Consider the following 21950-nt stretch of genomic DNA (forward strand, 5'->3'; position numbering starts at 1 on the left):
AAACATCTTTAACTTAACTGATGTCACATACAACTGTTTTCACACATTGTATGTACATCCTCTTTGTAATCTGATTTTAATTCTAATAAACCCATTTATAGAAGTTAGACAGGGAGGTATATTATATTCCTCGCTGAGGTTTTCTTAGACAATATAGGTATTAAACAATCAACATTTTATAAAACACAAAAAGGCACACAAAACATTTTCATGAAAACCATTTAATTAAATATAACAAAAGAGGTAATACAAAGATCTAATGCACAAATAGAGGTTCCTATAGGTTTCTATGAAAATAGAACCAGTGTTTGTATATTTACACAGCTAAGTGGATGATAAGTATAATAATTAGTCACATTGTTGCTGTAGTCAACAGAAGTCTTCAATCTCTTGTTCCAACTCCTAATCAAAAGACAATGAAAGGACAATAGATTAGAAACACTCAAGTACAAAAAAGTATGCTGATAACATTAAATAAAAGTTCAATTAACACTGAATAACTGGCCATATTCCATGTTGAGGCTGCATCATTTCCTTTCACTCATCTTAGAAGCATTGCAATATTAAATTATGAGAAAAGTGGATTGTCATTAGCCTTAATTACTGCAGGTGTTTTGACAATATACAACTGTAATTAACATTAATGAGGTGTGTCAGGAGCCTGCTGTTGGCCTCACAGGCTTCCTGTCCTCTTGTCACTGAGTTTATTTGTTACACCGGTGCTTTTCTTACTCATCAGTACAGTATAACACTAACCTGTATAAGTGCCATTTTGTTGTGGTCTCGTCTGTGTCTATAAATGCACTGGCAGAGCAGAGCATAGAGTTTCTCCAGCTTGTAGACCTCATAGCCTTCAGTCTTGGTCACCAATCTCTCCAACAGCTCCTAAAGTAATGAGGAAGAAAAGCAAGAGGAAGAGGAGAGACAAGACAACAGATTACAGTTGTAGTCATCAAATTACATACCCCCCTGTGAAGAAAAATCCAAAGAGTACAGGGTGGAGGAGATTTAAGGGCTTCTGTGAGTTATGTCCAGATACAGAAAAAACAATCTGACCAGTAACTATGTAAACCAACACCCACAGTATCCTGCATACCTTTAATTTGACTTTGTCCACCACCAGAGGAGGAGTTTCCTGGTCCAGGATCTGCAGAGCCTTGTCCACATCGATAAACTGCTGCTGCTGCACAGTGGTCTTCAGAGATCGAGTTATGCGTCTCACACACCGCTCTGAGACACAAACACACACAAAGTGTTCATAATGGATGACAGTCTATTGACACCTGCACTCAGACACGATTGCACTTTGCTATCTATAAACACTGCACTGACTTTCTTTAGCTAGACATTCATCTGCAATCCTCTTGATATTGTCTTAAAATTTTGTACGACAGTGTTAACGTCAAACCTGTGCTTGTGTCTTCCTCTCCTTTGACAGCTTCAGGGGTATCTGTGGTTGAGGTTTCTGTTGCTTCCATCTCCATTGGTTCAGCAGGGCTGTTCTGCTCTGCCTCTTCTACATTAAGGACCTTGTTGTTGCCGTCTCTTGCCTCTGTTACAGTTTGACATTTGTCAGTCTCACTTTCTGTCAGTTTCTGACAGTTACTTTCACCACTCTCCTCTATGTTGGACTGTCCCTGGGTATCTCCCTTTGTGTCAGTGTGGCTGTCCTGGTTAGTGTTCACTGAAATAGTTTCACTGATCTCATTTCCTGCCTTTGTTAACTCTTTGTTGTTTTCCTTTGACAGCTCTGGTCGATCTTTCACAGCTTTATCCACTTTTTCTTTGTCGACATTTTCTTTTTTGTCTGATTGACAAAGGACAGCCTTTTCTTCAGCAGCTGGACTCATCTCTTCTCCCTCCTGACTGTCCTGCTCCTTCTCAATGGGCTGCAACCTACTTTCCTTAGCGGCTACAGGCCCTGACTCTTCATCAATCACCATCTGCTCCTCCTCTCCTCCTGTCCCCTCATCACACTCTGTTCCTCCTGCCTTCTCAACCTCCTCCTCATCGTCCCCATCTTCCTCATCCTCATCAGACCCCAAGTGTTCATCATCTCTAGATGTGTGGGGAGAGCAGGAAGACTTCTTCCTTGCATAGAGGCCAGCAGACCAGCGACTCTTCCGTCTTTTCTTCCTCTGAGCTGGAGGAACAAAAGAGGATAAGGACTTTCTTTTTTGCAAAAGCTCTTTTAAATGCATAATTTAATTGTTATCATCTACAGTAGTTTTTACCTGAGTTTTTACACACTGTAACAGCAGGGGCACTTGTATTAGGAGTCACTGCAGCTGTGGGTCCAGTTGGCTCTCTTTGTGTAGACATGTCAGTGATCTTGGCCTCAGCAGGAGATTTGGACACTTTGGGAAGGACGTGGTAGAAGGAGGGAGCATATCGGACAGTAGAGCCACCTGCTAAGCACAAAGCTTTTTATCAATATAACTCTGTGAAGCCGTTTTCTGTCTACCAAAACAAACTCTATGCATTCTGAATACAAAGGTGTGATGTGCAGACTTGGTTTAAATCACAACTGAGTTGAATAAATAAGGTTGAGAAACATATAAGGTAAAATTAAATCTGCCATGAGTCATACAACTCACCTGACTAACCTTCTAACTGTACACACACACACACACACACACACACACACACACACACACACACACACACACCATTCACCTCTTGTGCTGCGTGACACTTTCATCTCCTCACAGATCTTCTCAAAATCTTCATCCAGTTCATCTTTGATGATGGCATGGACGGTGTCTTTTAATGCACATGCTCTGTGGCGGATCTGACGATCTGGAGGAAAAACACACCCCTTAAATTAGCAAAAGTGCAAATGTTATGTTCAAACTGGTGTATTATCCTATCCAGTTACTGCAAATCTTGATATTTTGTTCTCCATGAGCATTATGACTGACTACCTGAGGGGTCCCTGTCTGGGTTGTATTCAAGGGCATTCTGCCAAATGAGATCAACGTCTTGGAGGAATTCCTTGACGGTCTCATACTGATGGAGGTCGATCTTCGAGAGTACTGTTGACAGGTCCATAGGCTTCTTGATCACCTCAGCATAATCTGGTACCTGAAAACACAAGGAGGCTGCTGTTAGTAGGAATCAATGGAAATAATGGCAGCAACTCAACAAACCTGTTGGGAGTAGTCATTATTCTCGGTTAGGCCAACAGCAATTTAGCATTAAGTCAGGCTATATTCGAGGGCATTTAATAGAAGTACCTCTTCTAAATCCACAGGCTTTGTAAAAGCCTTGAAGCGTTTGTCTTGGGAAAGTCGGTTGGTGACATCGCGCAGGAAGAGACGGAGCTCTCTGAGGGTACCTTCCTCCTGTTCCTCCAGTCGTTGGGTCTCCTCTTCTGTCAGCTGACGTGGGGGAGGTGGAGGGGCAACAGGAAGCACCTCCAATGCATTTAGGACTGAAGAAAGTGGAAAATGATCAGTGAATAAAATTAAAATAGTGCTACATCCTAAAATATGGTAATGTATCTAAATACTTGTTGTTCCTCAGAAAGGTTTTATATGAATCTTTGTAACATCCACTTTTAGCCTGCAGCTGACTAATCAGATGAGATGAGCAATACTACACACTGTGCAACCAATATGTTGCTACAGGATTTCTACTATCAGACTGTCTATTTTAGACATGGATGAGGACACTCATATTGGAATTTCCACTGAGGTGGTGTTTGTTCCACCCACATTGACTAAAAAGAAGCTATACACAAGAATATATATACACACATACACATACATATATATACACATTGCTGCTGCAGTGTATATGACGGGCAAATGTGAGCCCTGATCAATGCTACACTAACACTGAGTTTAAGAAATACTAAAGCTCACCTCATGTTCAACTGTATCTTATCTCTCACCTGCTTTCTTTTTGGAGGCAGGGGCCTTGGAAGCCTGATTGAGTATCAGATCCTCAAAGAAGTTTCTTCTTTCTCTGCTGGTGGGGACCTTGACATGGAAAACCTCTCCATACTGCTCCCGAAACAGTTCCTGCACCTGAGAAGAAAGGTGAGAGTAGACTTGTAGTTGAGTACTGTGTCCATCTCTCAGAGAGAATCCTTTTATATTCATGAAAATCAGATGCATTGACACCATATTTTCACTCCACAAATCTACAGTTTATGACTCTTCGCTGCATACCTCCATACTGAGTTGGTCATATCGCAGGCTGCAGGAAGCAAGAAGCAATATAGGAGCAAAGGCAGGGATAGAGCTGAGCAGGCTGAGGAAAGTGGCTCTTAAGGCTGGTCCCACAGTTTCCCACCACTGTCCAATGTGAGGGATGTACAGGATACTGGGAGAGGTTCGCTTTGCTTCAACAAAGATCTGCAGAACATGAAAAAATAATATTTGGTGTATGAATACTTGCATGTCAATCTACAGACATGCATGCAGAAGAGTGTCACTTTTGCAGAACATGAGATGGGGATCCATCTGACCGACAATGATAAAAATTAAATGCATAAATCAAGGCCATGATGAGGACACTAAAAGGGTACAGTGTACAGTGACATTAAACTAATGCCTAATTTATCAATCTGATCAAACCATTTTGGTCACTGATAAAAACTAAAAAAAAAAAATCAACTTCCACACGTCACATTTGGCTCATTCAACCTCTTTGAAATTAGTATTTTGTATGCAGTACATATTTATCCCCACTTCCCACGATGTAAGAGGGTGAGGCCCATGAACTACAAGTCTCTGTGGCAACCATTTTGGCCAGTGAAGTCCACTGAAAAGAACACACTGAATTTGACAAGGCTGCAAGGGTAGAATAGTCTACCAGAGAAGTGTGAGGTCTGATTTTACGGATCTTTGGTTTGTTTAAATGTAAATGACCCACCCTGAAGTTACACAAAATTGTTTCCGTCTCTAAACATGTATATTAATAATTATTCATAGGTGGTGTCTCATTTACCTGAGCACAAGTCTCTTCCGGGGCTGTTGCACTGGCTCCAAACAGCACGGCCATGTCTAGTGTGTACACAGTGAATTTCTCTAGAGCGTGGAGGACAGCTGGAGCCAGGTGGGAGCTCTGACCTGACCCTGGTCTACCCTCCAACAGAAGTCTGGGACGGTAGGAGGTTGGGTGGCTCAGCACACTCCTGCAAATGGACAGATGCCAGAGACACACACTTATTTCAGTTATCTGTGTGAGCTCATTAATTTCCCTAACAGATCCAGAAAAAGATTTGGGTCACTGGGACACTAGAAAAGCTTACAGGATGTTGAAGCAAAGCAAAGATAAAGGGAACAGAAACAAGACAGCAGAATAAAATTACTTGAATGAATAATGTCTAACCAACCTGTTGAGGTTGAGGAGTCCCTTAGCAGCAGGTGTTTTGAGTTGGGAGTGAGAGGTCTGTCCACTGGAAAAGATTTCCAAGTCTTCATCCTCACTGAACATCAGATCGTCCTCAGACACAACACAGGCCACGTCTGGAAATAACACACATTCGAAACACACGGCAGTTACTCCTAATGCCTTCCTGATGCCATGAAAGAGGATGGTAAATGATCATCTAGGTGTGTTCTCTTCTGTAACTGCTTAGGGACAATGGGTACATGACATAATATCTGACCATGAACAGAATAAATGAACCCAAAACAGAAGAGAAAAGAGCAATACTGGACCTTGTTCTCTCTTCCTGTTTAAGCCGTGTTCAGCATGTGGGAACACTCTGCTGACTGTGTCGAGGATGTCATGCAGGGCGGCGCTCAACAGGGGGCGGATGGCAGGTATCAAGGCCTTGGCAGGTGACACTACTGCCCTAAGAATCATAATCAGCATCATTTGTACTTAGGAACAATATGCCAGAACCAGGTACCAGAAATGTAGAATTATGTTAACGCTCCAATAAAAAGAAAAGCATTAAAAAAAAGTCTTAAAACTTCAACAGTTGCACTGGCTATACCTCTGGGACGCTGGCACCATCTTGGACATGGCAGACATAAAGTCTTTGCTTGTGATTGCTATGGAGTTGACATCAAGCACAAGTTTCTGTGATGAAGAGTAGATTTGTGGGTAGCGACGCCGCAGTGCGCACAGGGCAGCCTCTGAACACACTGCCTTGATATCTGCTCCGCAATAACCTGAAACGCAAAGACAAGCATGTTGTTAAATTTTGTGGTTGAAAGTGAGAAAAACGCCAGTGTCTGGATCATTTGGAATGGTAGATACAGGCTTTGCCCTTGCTCATACCCAATCATTTACGTGATAAAAATGGCTTTCTTTAAGTTTACTACAAAATTATAAAGTATAAACACTTTAAATTTAATGCAGTTGTTATTCGTATTAGGGAAGAGCATAGAAAGATGAATTTTTCAAGCATTTTCAGTCCACTGTTTGTACATTCTCGTAAACAAACATACCAACACATTTATCAGCCAATTCTTCCAGGAAAGTGTCAGAAGGTGGTGGAGTCCACTGTCTGGTGTGGATCTTCAGAATGTCCCTTCTCGCCTACCATACAAAATAAGATTACAGCATTTGTATTTCAAGTTCTTAAGACCCTTTATCATTTCAACCAAAAATCATTTGAGTGAGCTCAGATTTGGCTGCAACCCATGTGTCACTTTTTATGTTTTATCATCTCTGCTGACTGATAAAGAGCTACTACAGTTCCCCACCTCTCTATCTGGCAAGCCGAAGAGGAACTCTCTGTCAAAGCGCCCTGGTCTTCTGAGAGCTGGGTCGATGGAGTCTAGTCTGTTTGTAGCTCCTATCACAACAACTTCTCCTCTGGCATCCAATCCATCCATAAGAGCCAAAAGGGTCGACACAATGGAACTGCAGAGAACCAAAAGACAGATTTCTAACTGGTCAACATTATAACCTGACAAACGTGTTTGTGAGTGTTCCCATTTGAGGCATGAATTAGGCTTATAACAGTCTATGCCAAAACCCGTTGAGAGACCCGGCAGCCATATCTGGCAACCCACTAAATAATCGGACGGTTATCTTCACTGTTCTAGATTTTTCACTCACAAACTTCAGTGCAATCACCACACATACTATACAAAGTAAGTACAGGAGTGCTGCTCACCTGTGGATCTGGTCCTGACGGCTGGACCTGACTGGAGCCAAACCATCAATTTCATCGAAGAAGATGATGGATGGACGCATCTGGTATGCCTAGGATGAATTCAATAGAAATTCAGTCTGTTATAGCTTGCATTAACATTAGATCTGATACCTGATAATGTATAGGTATCAGCTTCATTTGAATATAAAAGTTAATGTGTCAAAATACAGTGAGTTAGCTTTTACAATACATGTTCTCTGATAATCTATTGATCTCATCTTCTTGTTAACAATAGGAAGCAATCACACTGGCAACAAAGTAAAAGAAAATGGCTTTACTCATGGATGAAGAGTTCAGTTTACCTGATCAAAAAGCAGTCGCAGCTGTCTCTCAGATTCTCCAACCCACTTACTGAGGCAGTCTGCTCCTTTCCTCATAAAGAAAGACACCTTTCTTTCCCCCTGACTGCACTCATTGGCCAGCGCTCTGGCTACCAGGGTTTTCCCTGTTCCTGGAGGACCATAAAACAGACAGCCCCTAAAGACAAGAGGCAATATGACAATAATGAAGTGTTTAACTGGTATTGGAATCCAACTGAGGCCTGGGGCAACATTAGAGAAGAAATTGGACAAACTCAGACAAAAAATCCAGAGACTTAAAAAAGGCAGATATTGAGACACACAATGTAAAAATGATATATCATGAAATTCTTGCTTCTGAAACATGTTGTTTTTTGTTTTTTTTTACCTGGGAGGCTGTATTTTGAACCTCTCAAAGACTTCTGGGTACAGGAGAGGGAAGACCACCATCTCCTTCAGTGCTGAGATGTGTCTGCTCAAACCTCCAATGCTTTCAAACCGCACCTGGATGACAAAAACTGTCATGTTTAGATAGACCTACAAACCTACAGTGGTGTAAGTGTGAAATAGGTATATCTGCTTATCTTGTTATTTTTGTAGAAGCTGCCTAAAGTACTAATCAAGCTATATTGTGCTGTGAGTGCTATATGTAGGTCAAAACAGTAACATTTACCATCATGTTAACAGTCCACTGTTTATCAGACTACTCTTGGTGTTGGCATCATCCATCTATCAGTGCAGCTTACCGTTCTATCTATTTGCATGGGGTCGACATCAGCGAGGCTGGCTCCAATCTTCATCCTGTCCTTGTGAATCCCCAGCAGGTCTTCTTTCACCAAGTTCATAGGCAGACATCTGCAGGAAACACACAGAAAATTACTCTTCAGATCAATTAATTAAAACCATTTTCATTAAAAGGTTTTTTACAATTATAAGAAAATACTGTGTTTAACAAATGATCCATATAATTGTAGGAATTTTTTTTACAACTGCAGTGCAGAACTATTGTCTCCCCCTCTGGCAGAGAGAGTAAATACACAAACAACGTTGACACTTAAGACACCAGAGGCTCCTTCATTGTCCTATAGTCTTGTTGCCACAGATTCCAGAGATTCTCCAGTATAGTGCAAATACAGGGAGATTTTTACCTGGCAGTGGTAGGCTTAATCAGTAATGTGTGAACTTTGTTTATCAAAGACTTTTATGTATGTTATATAATCCTATATCGCAGTAACAATATAAAATCAAAATATTGCCCAGCACTAATTTATTTAGTGTTTTTTTTTGTTGACCTAAGGTAATGATATAATTGTTGTATTATAGTTACTATTAATCCTTCTTTCACCCATCTGTGTCCCAATGATGTGTCAAGTTGTTTTGTCTACCTGTACCTGAATTATACAATAGCAGCTGCTGCTGATGCACTCACCTGTTGACTGGCCTGCTCCTGTTCTTACTTCTCCGTCTCTGGAACTGCTCATCGTCTGAAGATGAGGAAGTAGAGTCACTACTGTGGATGGCATGTCTCCTTCTACAAAGGCAAAAGATGTGGACACATTATCTCTAATCTATCTGTTACACTGTGAATATCAGCTTTTTTACAACAAAGAATCCAAACTGCATTCAGGTCGATTTTTTGTTATGTTGCCATCAGCAACAACACAGGAATCAAGGCTAGCAAGTGAAGAAACACCAAGAACAAACATACACAACATCCCCACCCCTCACTATTTAGCATCATGGCTTTTATACATACACATTGCGGATACCACTGTAATAATCATGTGTAACAACAACACAGATGTGATTCATCCAACCACTTCAAATGACATAGTGGCCATGCATGACCCCTGAACACACAAGGAAGGCCTGGTTTACAGACTTTGCCTTACAGGCTGACAAATTTAAATTCAGCTTTCAAACAATTGGTCTTTCATTGCTGCAAGAAAATGCTTAAACAAGGATTACGTTTGTCACCCGAATGTGCCTCAACTACAAATAACCACAGCGCTTGCAAAGACAGAAAGCACCCCAAAAACAAACTACAGACTAACAATAAACACAAGGACAAGTAGTGTAGGGTCTTACCTCTCAGAACTACTCCTGAGGGTGGGGCGAAGAGAATCAGAAAGAAGAACATATGTACAAATGTAAGGATTACGGATGTGATCCTGTTCTGGACACTGTAATAGTCAGACTATTCTTGTTGACTGCTACAAAAAGTATTTCATAAGATATGAATCATACCGTCAAGTGTTAGTGGGAAACGCATCCCTTGATAGCAGATATTACATTTCTCAATTCTGGAGTGATGACTTGGTGGCTGCGCTGTCATACTAACCTGCTGGTTCTCCTGTTGTAGGGGCTCCTAGGGGCTGTGGAGCTGAATCTAAACCTGCGTCTGGTAGGAGATGAATGGCCCTTGAAGTACATGCTGCGCTTCCTGGGCTCTCTGGGTTCTAAGGAAGAATAATTACCTCATCAAACTCAACAGGATGGAATTGTGATGTTTTATTCACCGAACAAAACAAGGCCCCAGTGGAAATGAGTAAAAGCAGTACCGTCCTGCGGGGCCTGGTAGCGAACCACAGTCTTTCGCTGTCTGAAGTCATAACGCCTCTGATTTTCTTCTTCCTCATCCTCGCCATCTTCGTCATCGTCTTCTTCATCATTTTCCTCCTCTTCCTCCTCCTCCTCATCTTCTCCATCTTCCTCCTCCTCTTCATCATGATCATCCTCATCCCCTCCTGTTAATTAGAAATAAATAAACAACAATCTGCTTAGCTTCCTGCAACAGGTGAAAAGCAACTGTGCCTTTTATTTCTGTCAAAACACAACTTGTGCAATTCTGCACTTGAATACATTTTGATAGTACAAAAATACATGTATAATCAATTAAAAACAGTATGACAATGTATTAAATGTTTTACCTCGAGGTTGAAACAAATCACTGCATAAAAAGGACATTGCTACATGAGCTCAGGAACACTTTGTGAAGGTGTTGTCAGCAAAATAGTTTAGCTACAAGATAGCATTCTGTTTTTTATCTACGCTTTCTTTCTGTTATCTACAACATCCCTTCTTTGGAATTTGGTTGTAACCTAAGGAAATAACCTAAGAAAATACGAAATATAAAATGAATTAATGAAAAAGAATGAATTTTTCTCCAAAACTGGGATGGACCAAAATAAGCATGCTATATATGGCATCTCCTTGCTATGTGCCTGAAATCGTTATCAAAACTCAATCCACCTCACCTTGATTCTCCTCCTTGGTGTCTTTACTGTCTGCATTCGTTCTCAGAGATCTTCTCATTCTGTCCCTGGTGTACATGCCAAGCTGCTCAGAGGAAACAGGCCAAATGCTGCTTAATTCACTGCTTTGAAGCTTGTTGCACGTAACTTTACTCTTCAATAACGTGCAACAAACTGCACTGCTTTGAAGCTTGTTGCATGTTATTGAAGAGTAAAATTACCAACTGTCAACACAAACACTAGGATTAAAAAACACAGTGTACAGTTACAAATGCAAAAGTGAAGTTTCCTGTGTGGGTTATTACCTCTTCTTTAGTGTCTCTATCTCTCAGTCTGCGTCTCATCTTCTGCATGTCATCCATCTTCTGAAGAACAGCTTCAGCAGTGCTAAGGGACAATAAGAGGAAAACTTATCAGATATTTCACTCATTAAACATCCTTTCCCCCAACCATTGTGTATGCCACTTTGTTTTTGAGATACCAACTGAAGCAGTGAGGTAGAAGCCTAAAGAAGCTGGAGTGGATGTTGCTGAACTCACTTGGTGATGAGCCGGTCATAGAGCACTGACTGGTTACGGGAATTAAGTTTGTATCTTGTGATTCGAGAACTACGTCGCACTGAGTGACCCTCTTCTCCTTCCTCTTCTTCCTCCACATCTCGGCTCTGCAGATTAAAGCGGCTCCTCTTGGGAGTGGACGACTCCTCCACTTCATCTGGAACGTCTGGTGGATCAATGAAAAAGTATTTTTGTTAGACTACATATAGTATCGAACCTCCTAAAAACTGTATGCTGCTTTGTGTGTTATGTAACTTAGGTGCTTACCTGCTTGCTGATTGCCACTGGAGGCTTTTCCATCTCCCTGCAGCCTGGAAGATTTTCTGAAAAAAGAAAGCACACATGTCACTCACTATTTAACCATTACTGTAACTGACAGTTAAAGTGCGCATTGTTGTGTGCACATACTTAGCTAGAAATGGGAAACACCCTTAATGTAGCATTAACATACAGTTTCATATGGCAAGCATACATTTGGACAATTTATTGCTGAGATTATTTTCATCACAATGCAGCTGTATAAAATGCAGGTCATGTGCAGTCAACACACATATTTTGACAATATTCCAGACAATCATAATCTGGCTCCAAATATCATTCAAACCAAGGCAAAAATAAAAAACTAAATAAACGTAGGGGGGTTCCAGCAACACATACACATGCCCCTTCAGAAAGTGCCACTAATCTTAAAGCGAGTGGGCCAGCATTACCTGGTGCAGCATCCTCCAGTCTTGTCTTCATTTACAGGGGAGCTGGTGGTCTTTGGTTCCTCAGAAAAAGAAACCTCAAGTCGAACTCTCTGGCCTCTGGTCCTCAGAGAGTGATGGATTCCACTTCCCTCTTTCTGCTTCCTATCAGCATGTCCCTGACATGGTCACATTAAGAAGTTATGGTTCAGAGCATATACAGAAGGAATGGGTGCCTGCTAGATTGAAATTACAAATTCAAATTACAACGAGCTCAGATAAAGAACATTTATCAAATTTGTGCAAAACCATGTAAAACCACAGTAATACCATTTATTTCTGCTAATCTGATCTGATATATTTGATTTAAAATTCCATTGAAACACATACATGTCATATATTACTGGACAGCAGTGCCTGATCAGTGAATAAAAAGCTACCGACACAATAAATGTGATCATATCATGGTGTTATGCAGTCACTAACCAGCTGTTGCTGACCGCCGTCTATTTCTGCAGGCACTTTGTTAAAATGCTTTGGCAAGTGTCTCAGTAGTAGTGACCTATGCCTAAGCTAAACTTGCTTATATACTATTCTCATAATATACTTAACAACTAGTTGATCAGTCTAAGTATATTTATATAACTGAGGTAAAGATTACTCATGCAGAAATGCACCAGTATTTCTCGCAACGTATTGTCTTTGTTGTTAATTGACACGTCCGAGTTAAAATGTAATGAATGAGTTAATGAATTAATGAGTGAAGACCCCCGACACACACACACACCACCAACCAAAACACACCGACTCACCATATCACAATAATAATAATAATAATAATAATAATAATAATAATAATAATAACAACGCTCATCTGTGACATATAGAGCTAGTTGACAGCCTGTAACGTTAGTTTTGTTATGACCATGACACATTACAAAAACAAGACATTCAATTTTAATGATTTAATAACTGTTTGATTTTGAGTGCAGAGTTCATACGTTGCCATTTTGGTTCCACAAACAGATATGCGAGTTTCAGTAAAGTGTTAGCAGAGGCTACTGTTGCTCATTCTGACAGTTTATCAGCACTGTTAGCCGTGAAGTGACAAGCTGACAGAGTAGCTAGTTAGCTTGGCATGCTAGCAAAACTAGCAGACTAAAGTTGCGTTCATGGATTCTTTGTACACCTAACAAATAGTGATGTAGCTCTCAAAGCAGCTGTCTCGGTGTGCAAGCTCACATTCGCCGAGTTGTTTTCAGGACTGCTAAAGCTGTCATCCAGGGCCTGGGAGGACCGGGTTAACCGGGCGGACTTTCTCTGCGAGGCGGGAAGCAGCGACAGAAACTCGGAGCTAGTATCCAACTCCATAGACCTCCTCTTGGGTGTTGTTGCCACCGGCTCAGCCCCGACACCGCTACTGCGGCGTAGTATCACCATCTTGACCCCAAAGCGACGTTATACGAGCACAAATGACGGATTACCAGCCTCTCTGCAGCCTCAAAATGTCATATATTAGTGAAACCACCAACATAGCACGAATAACGGCGCTACACACTAGCTGACATGCACAAGCTCCTCACTAAACCCTTGATTTCTGGCGCCATAAACGTCAGAGGTTATGAGGTAAGCAGCTAGTGAGCTACCGCTAGGAAAAATAGTTCCCTTGGCAAAAATGTAAACTCAGTTGGGCTTCCAGAGTAACTTCATTCTGATCACACTGGTGGTACAGCAAATGTTATTAGTCACTGCTGCTGATATTAAAACACTAGCAAAGGCATAGGTTCAGACATAACACAGGCGGAAGAATATGTATAAAATCTGAAAAGGTGTTCCGGTTAGTGTTAAAGCGCGCTCTGCTCCAAACTGCTTACAAGCGCGCGCTTGTTATGTAAATAGCCCAAGGACTGACAGCGTGTTCTTGCTGCAAATGTCTAACAACAACTTGCCATTTTCAGTCACTGGCATGTTCATTCAAAGAACAGACTCAACTTCAACTCATCACCTTTTATTTTGAATAAGCGACAGATACCAGAAGAGAAAATACAAACTCTAGAATTGTTTCTAGCTTGAAAAAAAGAAAAGTACATTGTGTAAAACTGCTGTACAGGCAACCAGATCCTGACAGTAAAATCTCAAAACTTATTATTGCATCCTCCATGCTTGCTCCCTATTTGCTGATCTTCTTTTCTGGTGTGTCTGAAGGACAAGAATGAAGTGCAGTCAGGAGTTGTGTTTTTGGGAGTGACCAAAACTCTGTCTGGTCTCCAATGATTTTGTCAGAATTTATTTATTTTGGCTGTTTTACACCCAAAGACAATTTCTCACAATAGTGACAACCAATTGAATTTTGAAAAAAATGCATAAACAACCATGCTTGATCTGTGAACTGAAAGCGTTGCCGCCCTTTGCAACAGTGATGACAAATAAAGGCTAAATGAAGGAGTCAATGAAAGATTTGAGATTTCCCTGATCAGAGCCCACATTCCTTTTCATATGCACAGTAGGCAACTGCCACATTTCACAGTACCGGGATACGCCTTTGAAAACAAAGCCAGTATCTTATGTTATGACATGAGTGAAGTTTGGTCTTTGCAGTTGTGAGGGGCAGTCACATGAGCTGCACACACACTAAAACGCTGTCACTGTGAGTGAATAGGATTGTCCCAAGTCTGTCAGATCACGTCAATAATCTTAAAGTTATAAAGTTACGGTGAGCATCCTTTTATGGTCAGGGGAGAAAAAGTTTGACTGAAACACAATGTGCCCAAACTCTGGCTGAATTACTGAGGTTACTAAACTGTGTCATGAGACTGTTGGCTACTGTGCTGATGCCTTTGTCTTGAAATGTGGCCTGAAAGCCCCGTCATCAGGAAGGGTGTGATCACGCAATGGCTGCCAGGTAGTCTTTCACCTCCGCTGGGGTGAGCCTTTTGAAGCCAGCCTCGTTGCAGATTCCCACTTCAATGTTCTCCTCTGTCATCTGACCCTCAAAGCTCTCCTACAACAGAAAGGCAGAGTGTAAATGAAAAAATATATAATAAACAAAAAAAGGAGACCAATCGTATCCGTCAAGATAAATTCTCAGGTATTTTATAACAAACAATATACCTTCAACGTCAAGATGGCTGTGTGGATGGCATCTTCCAGTTCCAGATCATTGTTATACCTGGAAAACAAAACAAAGTGGTCATCTTACAATCTGTAGCCTGTCTCCATACAGTGACACTGCATTGTGCTCGTAACGAAGGCTCGCCTTTACACTGCCTTTGTTTGATCACACTGGACCAAAAGAGGTGTGGTGATACACATCATGATGTTGACATCCATTTGTTTATTTTTCCTTTTTTTTAAAATGTTTTCCCTTGGTCTCTACCTGTTAATCTAGACATGTATCCATAGACTATTTATAATCATACTGACACAGTCATAATGTGCTGTGACTGAGATCCTGACCCACCATGTATTGTGGAAAGTGACAAAGCATAACCGTCCCCCCTCTCTGCATCTGTAACTTTCATACAAGCAGTGAGGTGGAGTACTAGCGCAGGATTCCTGCACTGTAAGGGCAGTGTGAACGGGGCTTATGTAGTCTGCATCGTGTGAGCCTACCAAACCAAATATGTGCAGTCAAGATGTTATAATATGAATTTCTTGAACAATATTCCAGGACCCAAACTGGGTTTGGGGGATTTGACGATGCCCGTTGCGACATAAGAAATATATGCTAATTAGAGAGCTTAGGTGGTTAGCTTAGGACTTCTGCAAAACTGAATAACTTTTCGATAATTGTGTAAAGCAACTACAATCATTACATTATAACATTATTCTATTCACTATTCAAAAATTCCTTAATTATAAAACCTTACCTTTTTTCAAGGAATGTTTTTCCGTTAACATAGTTCTTTCCCATGGCTGTGGCTTTCCATGCAAAATATGCACCCTGCCAGTCAGAAACAGAAGAATGAAAATACAGAAAACGTGCAACTTACTACAAAACTTTAAGAGAGGGCATAACAGGTATTGTCAGGTTTGTGATACAACATACAGAGGGGTCTGACTGGAACAGGTAGGGGTGGTCTTCATCCCATCCAGCTATCAGCAATGAAACGCCAAATGGACGCACTCCACTGGAGGGAAAAAACAAACAAAACAGCCTGAATACATCTTACCCTGTGAATATGAGCATGATGTTTCTATAAGCAGTGTGTGTATTAGTGTGTCTCTTTGTATACCTACCCAGACTGTGTGTACTCTTGCATTACAGAGGCCACTCTCTGGACAAGCTGGCCTGTGGGGATTGGCTCCTGGTAAACCAGGAAGTACTGTTGTGCCAATTTCCGGGCTCGCCGCACCAAAACCCTGCATGAATGACAACTCATTAATCATATGGGCATGTGAGGTTCGGCAGACATTGCGTACACAAGAAGGATATGCTCCCCACTCACCAGCTCGAATAATTAAACTCATAAATATAGTGTGTTTGTGATCACAAAAGGCAAGGTACTAGATTTAGGCAGCACTGAAAGACAAATTTGGCCCCAAAATAGATTCTAATACAAACGATTTAAGCTGTCATGAGTACAATTAACTTCCACCAAAATATTTGCTTTTTTATGATCAAATCTCTTTTCAGCAGGTGACTGTAACCTCTCAGACCAGAGAAAACAGAACAGAACACGAGATACAAACCTCAGTTTGTAATAAAGTTTTGTTTCCCTAAGTAACATAAAGGACCTCTTGCAATGTTCCTAGCTCAGTTTATCCCCCAAGAGTACACCCGCTTCTCAAAAAGAATATATAATATAAAAATAAACACAACTCTAGTATTAGTCAAGTACTTGTCTTTGTGCACACAGGATAACTGTTGTAAGATAGCTGTGCCTTTTTTTGTCCATCTGACTCATGCAAGTAGACATTGATGGCTGATGATGAACAATCTAGGTGCAGTCTATTTTCACCTTTTTTCTATTCTGTATTTGGAAACAATCACGCAAAAAATCCAGTCAGAGGTCAAGTAAGCTGCTGGTTTACAGTTTGTCTCTCACACACAGAAAGAATCCCCACCTGTAGTCGGGCCCCATGCCGCTGTAGACCATGCCAATGTGTTTAGTGATGGGCTCCACTTTGTGGACACTCTGCTCATCATACAGAATTGACTTTTGTTTCTTCTCTGTGGCCAGAACGACTCCATTGGAAGCTGAAAACCAAAGAGAATATCACAATTAGTGTCTTCGCTCATCCAAACTCTTGATCATTTTTATAGCCAGCTTTAACTGTATAATCTTGTGCATGGTCTGAGTGCAAACGCTGCTGAGGCAAAATGATTGTGATTTTGGGCAATATAAATACAACTGATTTGATTTGATTAGAAAAATGTATTTATTTTATTTGTTTATTTGAAAGAGACAGTGCACAGCTTCTTAGTTTTATCAGAACTACAGACAGGCAGAAAGGCAAAACTACAGCATGGTGTCAGTATACCAGGCTGAATCTGTGTTCATTTATGGTTTAAAATCATCCTGTAAATAACACTGGCCACTGCACTTGCATTAATCCATGGTGAAGTCTGGAAAATTACTCTGTTGGGGTGGCAATTTATGCAATTCCAGACTATACAACTGTCCAGTCTTGTTGCATCCTCTGATAATGATCATGCATAACGAACGTTGTTTATCATATAAATTAAACAAGGCATTAATTATGAAGCACTACCCTTGTTTTAATCAACAACACAATACTCTTCTAAAAACAGTGGCCCACATTAGCTCCAAAACAGCTGAATAGGCTCTTTTATTTCCAGGACTCATAGGAATCATACCTTTGATGCCAACTGAGGGAGCTCCGGCTGCTACAGCTGCCAGGGCATACTCTATCTGGACCAGTTTACCCGAGGGGCTGCAGGGAGAGACACATGAAGATGCTTACTAAACGGTGAGGCAGGGGGGAGTTATCTTCACTATATGTAACATCAACTGCTGTGGTTTAAACATCTAATTTAGCGTTTCACTATTCACGAATGCGAAACTGAAAGCAAAGCTAAAACAACTGACTCATCTGCGCTAATCTAGCTAAGCTAGTCCATTGAACATTAGCAATGCAGAACTGAATTGTTTCGGGCTATTGCAGTCACAGTCTCAAAGATAAAACAATTTCACGACTTTATGGGCCCAACAATCAGGTGCAAAGTTTGTCCTGTCAGTTGAATTCAAAACACGTTTCGGGACATGCTAACAGTTAACGTTAGCCGATTCATTTATACCCGGCAATGACAGTGCATCGAGTAAAGACGGCTCACAAAACATCACTTTCCCGTCAAAGTGGGAAACCGTGCATACACGTTATCAAAGTGCTATTCAACAACAACATCTACCTGCCGACCATTTAGATTCCATTTTCACATTTATGGACAATTTTGCCAAAGTTTACCTAAATGTGGTGAGGGAGAAACTGTAGCCTCGTTCCGCCATCTTGTTTTTCTTCTTCTACTCTGTGAGAGCTGCGGACTCGTAAATCAACTTTAGAGTGTACACTGCCACCTATCGAGCTGAGCTAAACCTCAACACAGGCCGGACAGACCAATCAAGATTTAGATCTTGGAGCCTTTTTAGGCCACACAGTCAAGGGGGGGGGGACGGTCAAATACTTAAATAGATTAGTAAATATAAAAAAAAATCTTTATTTCGCCAAATTAAATTTTAGCAGCTGGTATATTGCACCTTGCTGATGGATTGGTCTGGCAATAGCTTGGACACACCCACTGTTAATGATTGGGGCTTGAATTAATAACAGTGTAATCCAGCAGTAGTGTTAGAGAGGGGTTAATTCAACAAAAATGAAAACAACATGATTTTGTTATTATTTTAATGGACTGACAAGGCCATACTACTAGTTTAATCATTCTAACCATTCATCAGTCATTATCATCACTGTAAATACTGCACCTTATCCTCTCGCACCTTATGTTCCTCCTACCTTTTCTCTTCTAGCTCAGCTTCTATCTCAACTGTCTGACTAATGTTTCCGCTTAGTGTGCTGTCTCACTGAACAAGACTTGTGTTTTGGGTAATGCTAACAGATCTTATTATTACTGTTTTTCTTCTTTCAAGTATGAATCATTTACACACCAAAATATGTAAACATAGGGCCCAGGTTTAAAAGTGCAGGAATTTTCCTCCCTCTTTGTTTGCCTCCAATTTTTTCCCATTTTTCTGACTACAGATTCTTCTGGTGGACAATGTTCACTGGGTTCATCCTCATCCGTTTCTCTAGAACAGAAGGTGTGCCGTGTTCTGTCGCCGTTGACAGAATATTTGAAAGGCTGGTTTCTGTACGCTCAAATTGTTGCTCTAGTTTCAGTGTATATCCAGAAATTGAACCTGTTCGACAGTAAAGACTATCTAGGCCTTTATATTTTAGGAAAGTTAAATCAGGAAAATGTCATTTAGTAACATCTGAATTTGACTTATTGGTTCCTTGTGACCGTGATACTGACATATTGAGTAAATTAAACGGACAATATGAGATACACCAACATTAATCCAATGTTGGTTCATCTTCAGAGCACACACAAGGAGTGTAGTTTGGACCCTCTACCGCTGGGTGGCAGTATGACATCGAAACGTATCTTGTCTGCTGAAAATTAAACAGAAGAAGAAGAAGCTTTTCGTCGCTGTGTGATGACGTATTGTACTTCAGCGAGTGACCGTGAGCTCTTTGACATGTTGGAAGAGTGCGGTCAGTAAAATGATGAATATAGCAGCGATAGTGCAGAGCCTGAGATGCTCTTTGCTACACATTGAGAGCAGACTCTTACAGGTGGCGGGACTAGACGGACAGCTGGGTGAGTTTACTGACCGGAGCTCTGGACGGTGGCTAAGCTAACGTTACTGCTAACCATGGTGATAAGCCCTGACATACATACACACACAGCGTGACTGTTTGTGATGTCATTTTAATTTTCTCGCTGTTTCTCTACATTATCATAATTTAACTGATTGATTTGGGCTGCATTGATAAGAAGGTAACGGTGTCTTTGCTGTGTGTAGTAGCTCCAGCGCTGGCGGTGAATGGACCCAGTCTCCTGCCTCAGCTGAACAGGGAGGAAGAGCTGGAGGAGCAGCAGAGCCTGGAGCAGCCTCCTGGCGTCCTCGATGGGATCCTGTGGATGGCAGTGCCCAAGAAGAGACGCACCATAGAGGTCAACCGCACCAGGAGGAGAGCTCAAGAGAAACTCCTGAAAGTCAAGGTACACCTGATAGGAGCCACTCCTGGATCCTCTCAAAGGGCCTTTTCAGCCCCAAACCCAACTATAACCATTTTTATCTTAACTCAGATTCATTGGGAGTGATTAGCTGAGACATGAGCTTTAACTCTAGCTTGAGCTCAGAGGTGTTGGTTTGTGACATACAAGTCTTTTAATAATTCATGTATTATTGTTTATTTTAGAGGACGCTGCAACAACAGTTAACCAATAAAATACCAACACCAACAGATTGATAAACAAAAAATGGCAGCTCATGCAACTTGGATCATGCACTTGGATATATTGTGATTTAAATGGGTGAAAAATAACTGATTAAGAATATCTGTAATAAGGAAGGAAGAGCCCCTATTGTGTAATGTGACTAAAGCATGCACTCAGTATAAGATGATAACATATAGATCAAAACTGGTTAATTTGTTGGCCAATAAGTGACGGAAACATGCCAAAGATATGTTAGAAGTCTTTTAGAAACAGTGCTGCCACTACATTGTTTGACTCACAGTCTCTCACTCTGTCTCCCTCCCTCAGAACAACATCGAGCCGTGTCCAGAGTGCGGCCACTTGAAGCAGAAACACATCATGTGTGGCTTCTGTTACGCTAAGGTGCGCAAGGAGACCGGTCTGATTCGTCAACAGATGCAAGCGATGGATGGCGGTCCCCTGAAGGCCCCGGCTGTGGAGACTGTCATCCTGTATGAGGGAGAGACTCCCAGCCAGCTGGACAAAGACAAGAGGATTGTGGAGAGGCCCAGGAAGAGGCCAGCCTGGTTCACCTAAGGATGCTGAAATATTAAAGCTGTGTGCGTGGCTAACTCAGGTCTAGTCACAAACGCACTGATGCTTTATTTTATATTTTGTACAGTCTGATGTTCAGTAAATGAACAAGTTTGTTGTGTCGGCTTTGTTCCAACAAAATATTGGGGATTGTTCGATCAGCACTGATACTGATGGCACATCAGACATATGTCTTCACTTACCTCTGTGAACATACTGTATTATATCATTGATGTTTGGCGAGAAAAGACTAAAGGTTTAGGTTTTTGGTATCAGACATCAGAGAAAGTAATTGTGTAATATTTAACAGTCTCACAATAAATTTGATAAAACCTTCTGCATGTATTTTTTTCTCCTTTGCAGTGTACAGGGCAATGATTGCGTTTCTTAAGTAATAATAAAAGTAAGACACAGTAAGACTTGGCGGTATATTTATAATGAACTGTGCTCAATGCTAAGGCTGCACAATATACATTATCAGCACTGACTTCACAATATGCGCCTGCGACTACATCACATCAGGACGTGCAATCTCAAGTAGGGCAGATTAATTTGCCTGAACCTTTTGATGCTTGACACAAGAGGGAAACTTCCACAGTTCTCATTTTCCATGACTCATCTTCTTCAAAATGTGGCAGTTTGTTGCTTGTGAGTGACGTGTGCTCTGTATTTACAGCAAAACACCAGACACAAACATTCTTGATCAATTTATAGAAAAAAAAAATCCTCCCTCTGATTCAACCAGTTGATAGTCAAAGATGGAGAAACTACGTGGAATCTAATTTCATAAGGTTTCATAACATTTTCTGTTAAATCTGTGCAGTTGATGGGTGATCAGTGATGACTACATGAAGAACAGCGATGAATGTAACACAGTTAATTTACTCAAGTACAATGTGTACTTGTGATGCTATGGTACTGTACTTGAATAGTTCCATTCTCTGCTACCTCTACAACCTTTTACTCCACTACATATATTTGGTAAGTTTAG

General features: G+C 41.1%; 3 protein-coding genes and 1 non-coding gene across 8 annotated transcripts; 1 reads left to right on the forward strand and 3 right to left on the reverse strand.

Annotated features, from left to right (window-relative positions):
* Nucleotides 1-205: 205 nt before the first annotated feature.
* Nucleotides 206-13536, reverse strand: LOC119006568 (ATPase family AAA domain-containing protein 2-like). Of its 4 annotated transcripts, none has more exons than XM_037075426.1 (30): nucleotides 13162-13536; nucleotides 11944-12098; nucleotides 11501-11556; nucleotides 11216-11399; nucleotides 10982-11063; nucleotides 10680-10761; nucleotides 9984-10169; nucleotides 9764-9881; nucleotides 9511-9525; nucleotides 8852-8953; nucleotides 8169-8277; nucleotides 7811-7926; nucleotides 7426-7600; nucleotides 7085-7173; nucleotides 6669-6828; nucleotides 6411-6501; nucleotides 5954-6131; nucleotides 5673-5809; nucleotides 5345-5477; nucleotides 4957-5143; nucleotides 4176-4361; nucleotides 3896-4031; nucleotides 3237-3433; nucleotides 2925-3084; nucleotides 2677-2799; nucleotides 2235-2411; nucleotides 1409-2143; nucleotides 1097-1230; nucleotides 757-885; nucleotides 206-402 (listed from the first exon to the last, which is right to left on the reverse strand). In XM_037075426.1, exons 1-30 carry the CDS (start codon nucleotides 13357-13359, stop codon nucleotides 370-372), a joined length of 4563 nt encoding a protein of 1520 aa, XP_036931321.1. In that variant the 5' UTR covers nucleotides 13360-13536; the 3' UTR covers nucleotides 206-369. The 4 variants fall into 4 exon arrangements, with proteins under 4 accessions (XP_036931321.1, XP_036931322.1, XP_036931323.1 ...); XM_037075427.1 differs by having other exon boundaries at nucleotides 2235-2408; nucleotides 13162-13535; XM_037075428.1 differs by lacking the exon at nucleotides 9511-9525.
* LOC119006863 lies at nucleotides 4669-4804 on the reverse strand. Its single transcript, XR_005070916.1, has one exon. It is a non-coding gene; the product is annotated as a small nucleolar RNA SNORA5 (small nucleolar RNA).
* Nucleotides 13537-13911: 375 nt separating the features above from the next.
* On the reverse strand, nucleotides 13912-18471 carry psma2 (proteasome 20S subunit alpha 2). Its single transcript, XM_037075737.1, has 8 exons — nucleotides 18349-18471; nucleotides 17741-17817; nucleotides 16987-17119; nucleotides 16159-16281; nucleotides 15968-16049; nucleotides 15789-15862; nucleotides 15031-15088; nucleotides 13912-14920 (listed from the first exon to the last, which is right to left on the reverse strand). Exons 1-8 carry the CDS (start codon nucleotides 18387-18389, stop codon nucleotides 14804-14806), a joined length of 705 nt encoding a protein of 234 aa, XP_036931632.1. The 5' UTR covers nucleotides 18390-18471; the 3' UTR covers nucleotides 13912-14803.
* A 1111-nt stretch (nucleotides 18472-19582) lies between these two features.
* mrpl32 (mitochondrial ribosomal protein L32) lies at nucleotides 19583-21296 on the forward strand. Of its 2 annotated transcripts, none has more exons than XM_037074272.1 (3): nucleotides 19583-19762; nucleotides 19971-20167; nucleotides 20714-21296. In XM_037074272.1, exons 1-3 carry the CDS (start codon nucleotides 19666-19668, stop codon nucleotides 20960-20962), a joined length of 543 nt encoding a protein of 180 aa, XP_036930167.1. In that variant the 5' UTR covers nucleotides 19583-19665; the 3' UTR covers nucleotides 20963-21296. The 2 variants fall into 2 exon arrangements, with proteins under 2 accessions (XP_036930167.1, XP_036930166.1); XM_037074271.1 differs by having other exon boundaries at nucleotides 19585-19762; nucleotides 19968-20167.
* The last annotated feature ends 654 nt before the right edge of the window (nucleotides 21297-21950 follow it).

Source organism: Acanthopagrus latus, chromosome 17 (genome assembly GCF_904848185.1).
Source record: "Acanthopagrus latus isolate v.2019 chromosome 17, fAcaLat1.1, whole genome shotgun sequence".
In the NCBI taxonomy this organism is placed as follows: Eukaryota; Metazoa; Chordata; class Actinopteri; order Spariformes; family Sparidae; genus Acanthopagrus; species Acanthopagrus latus.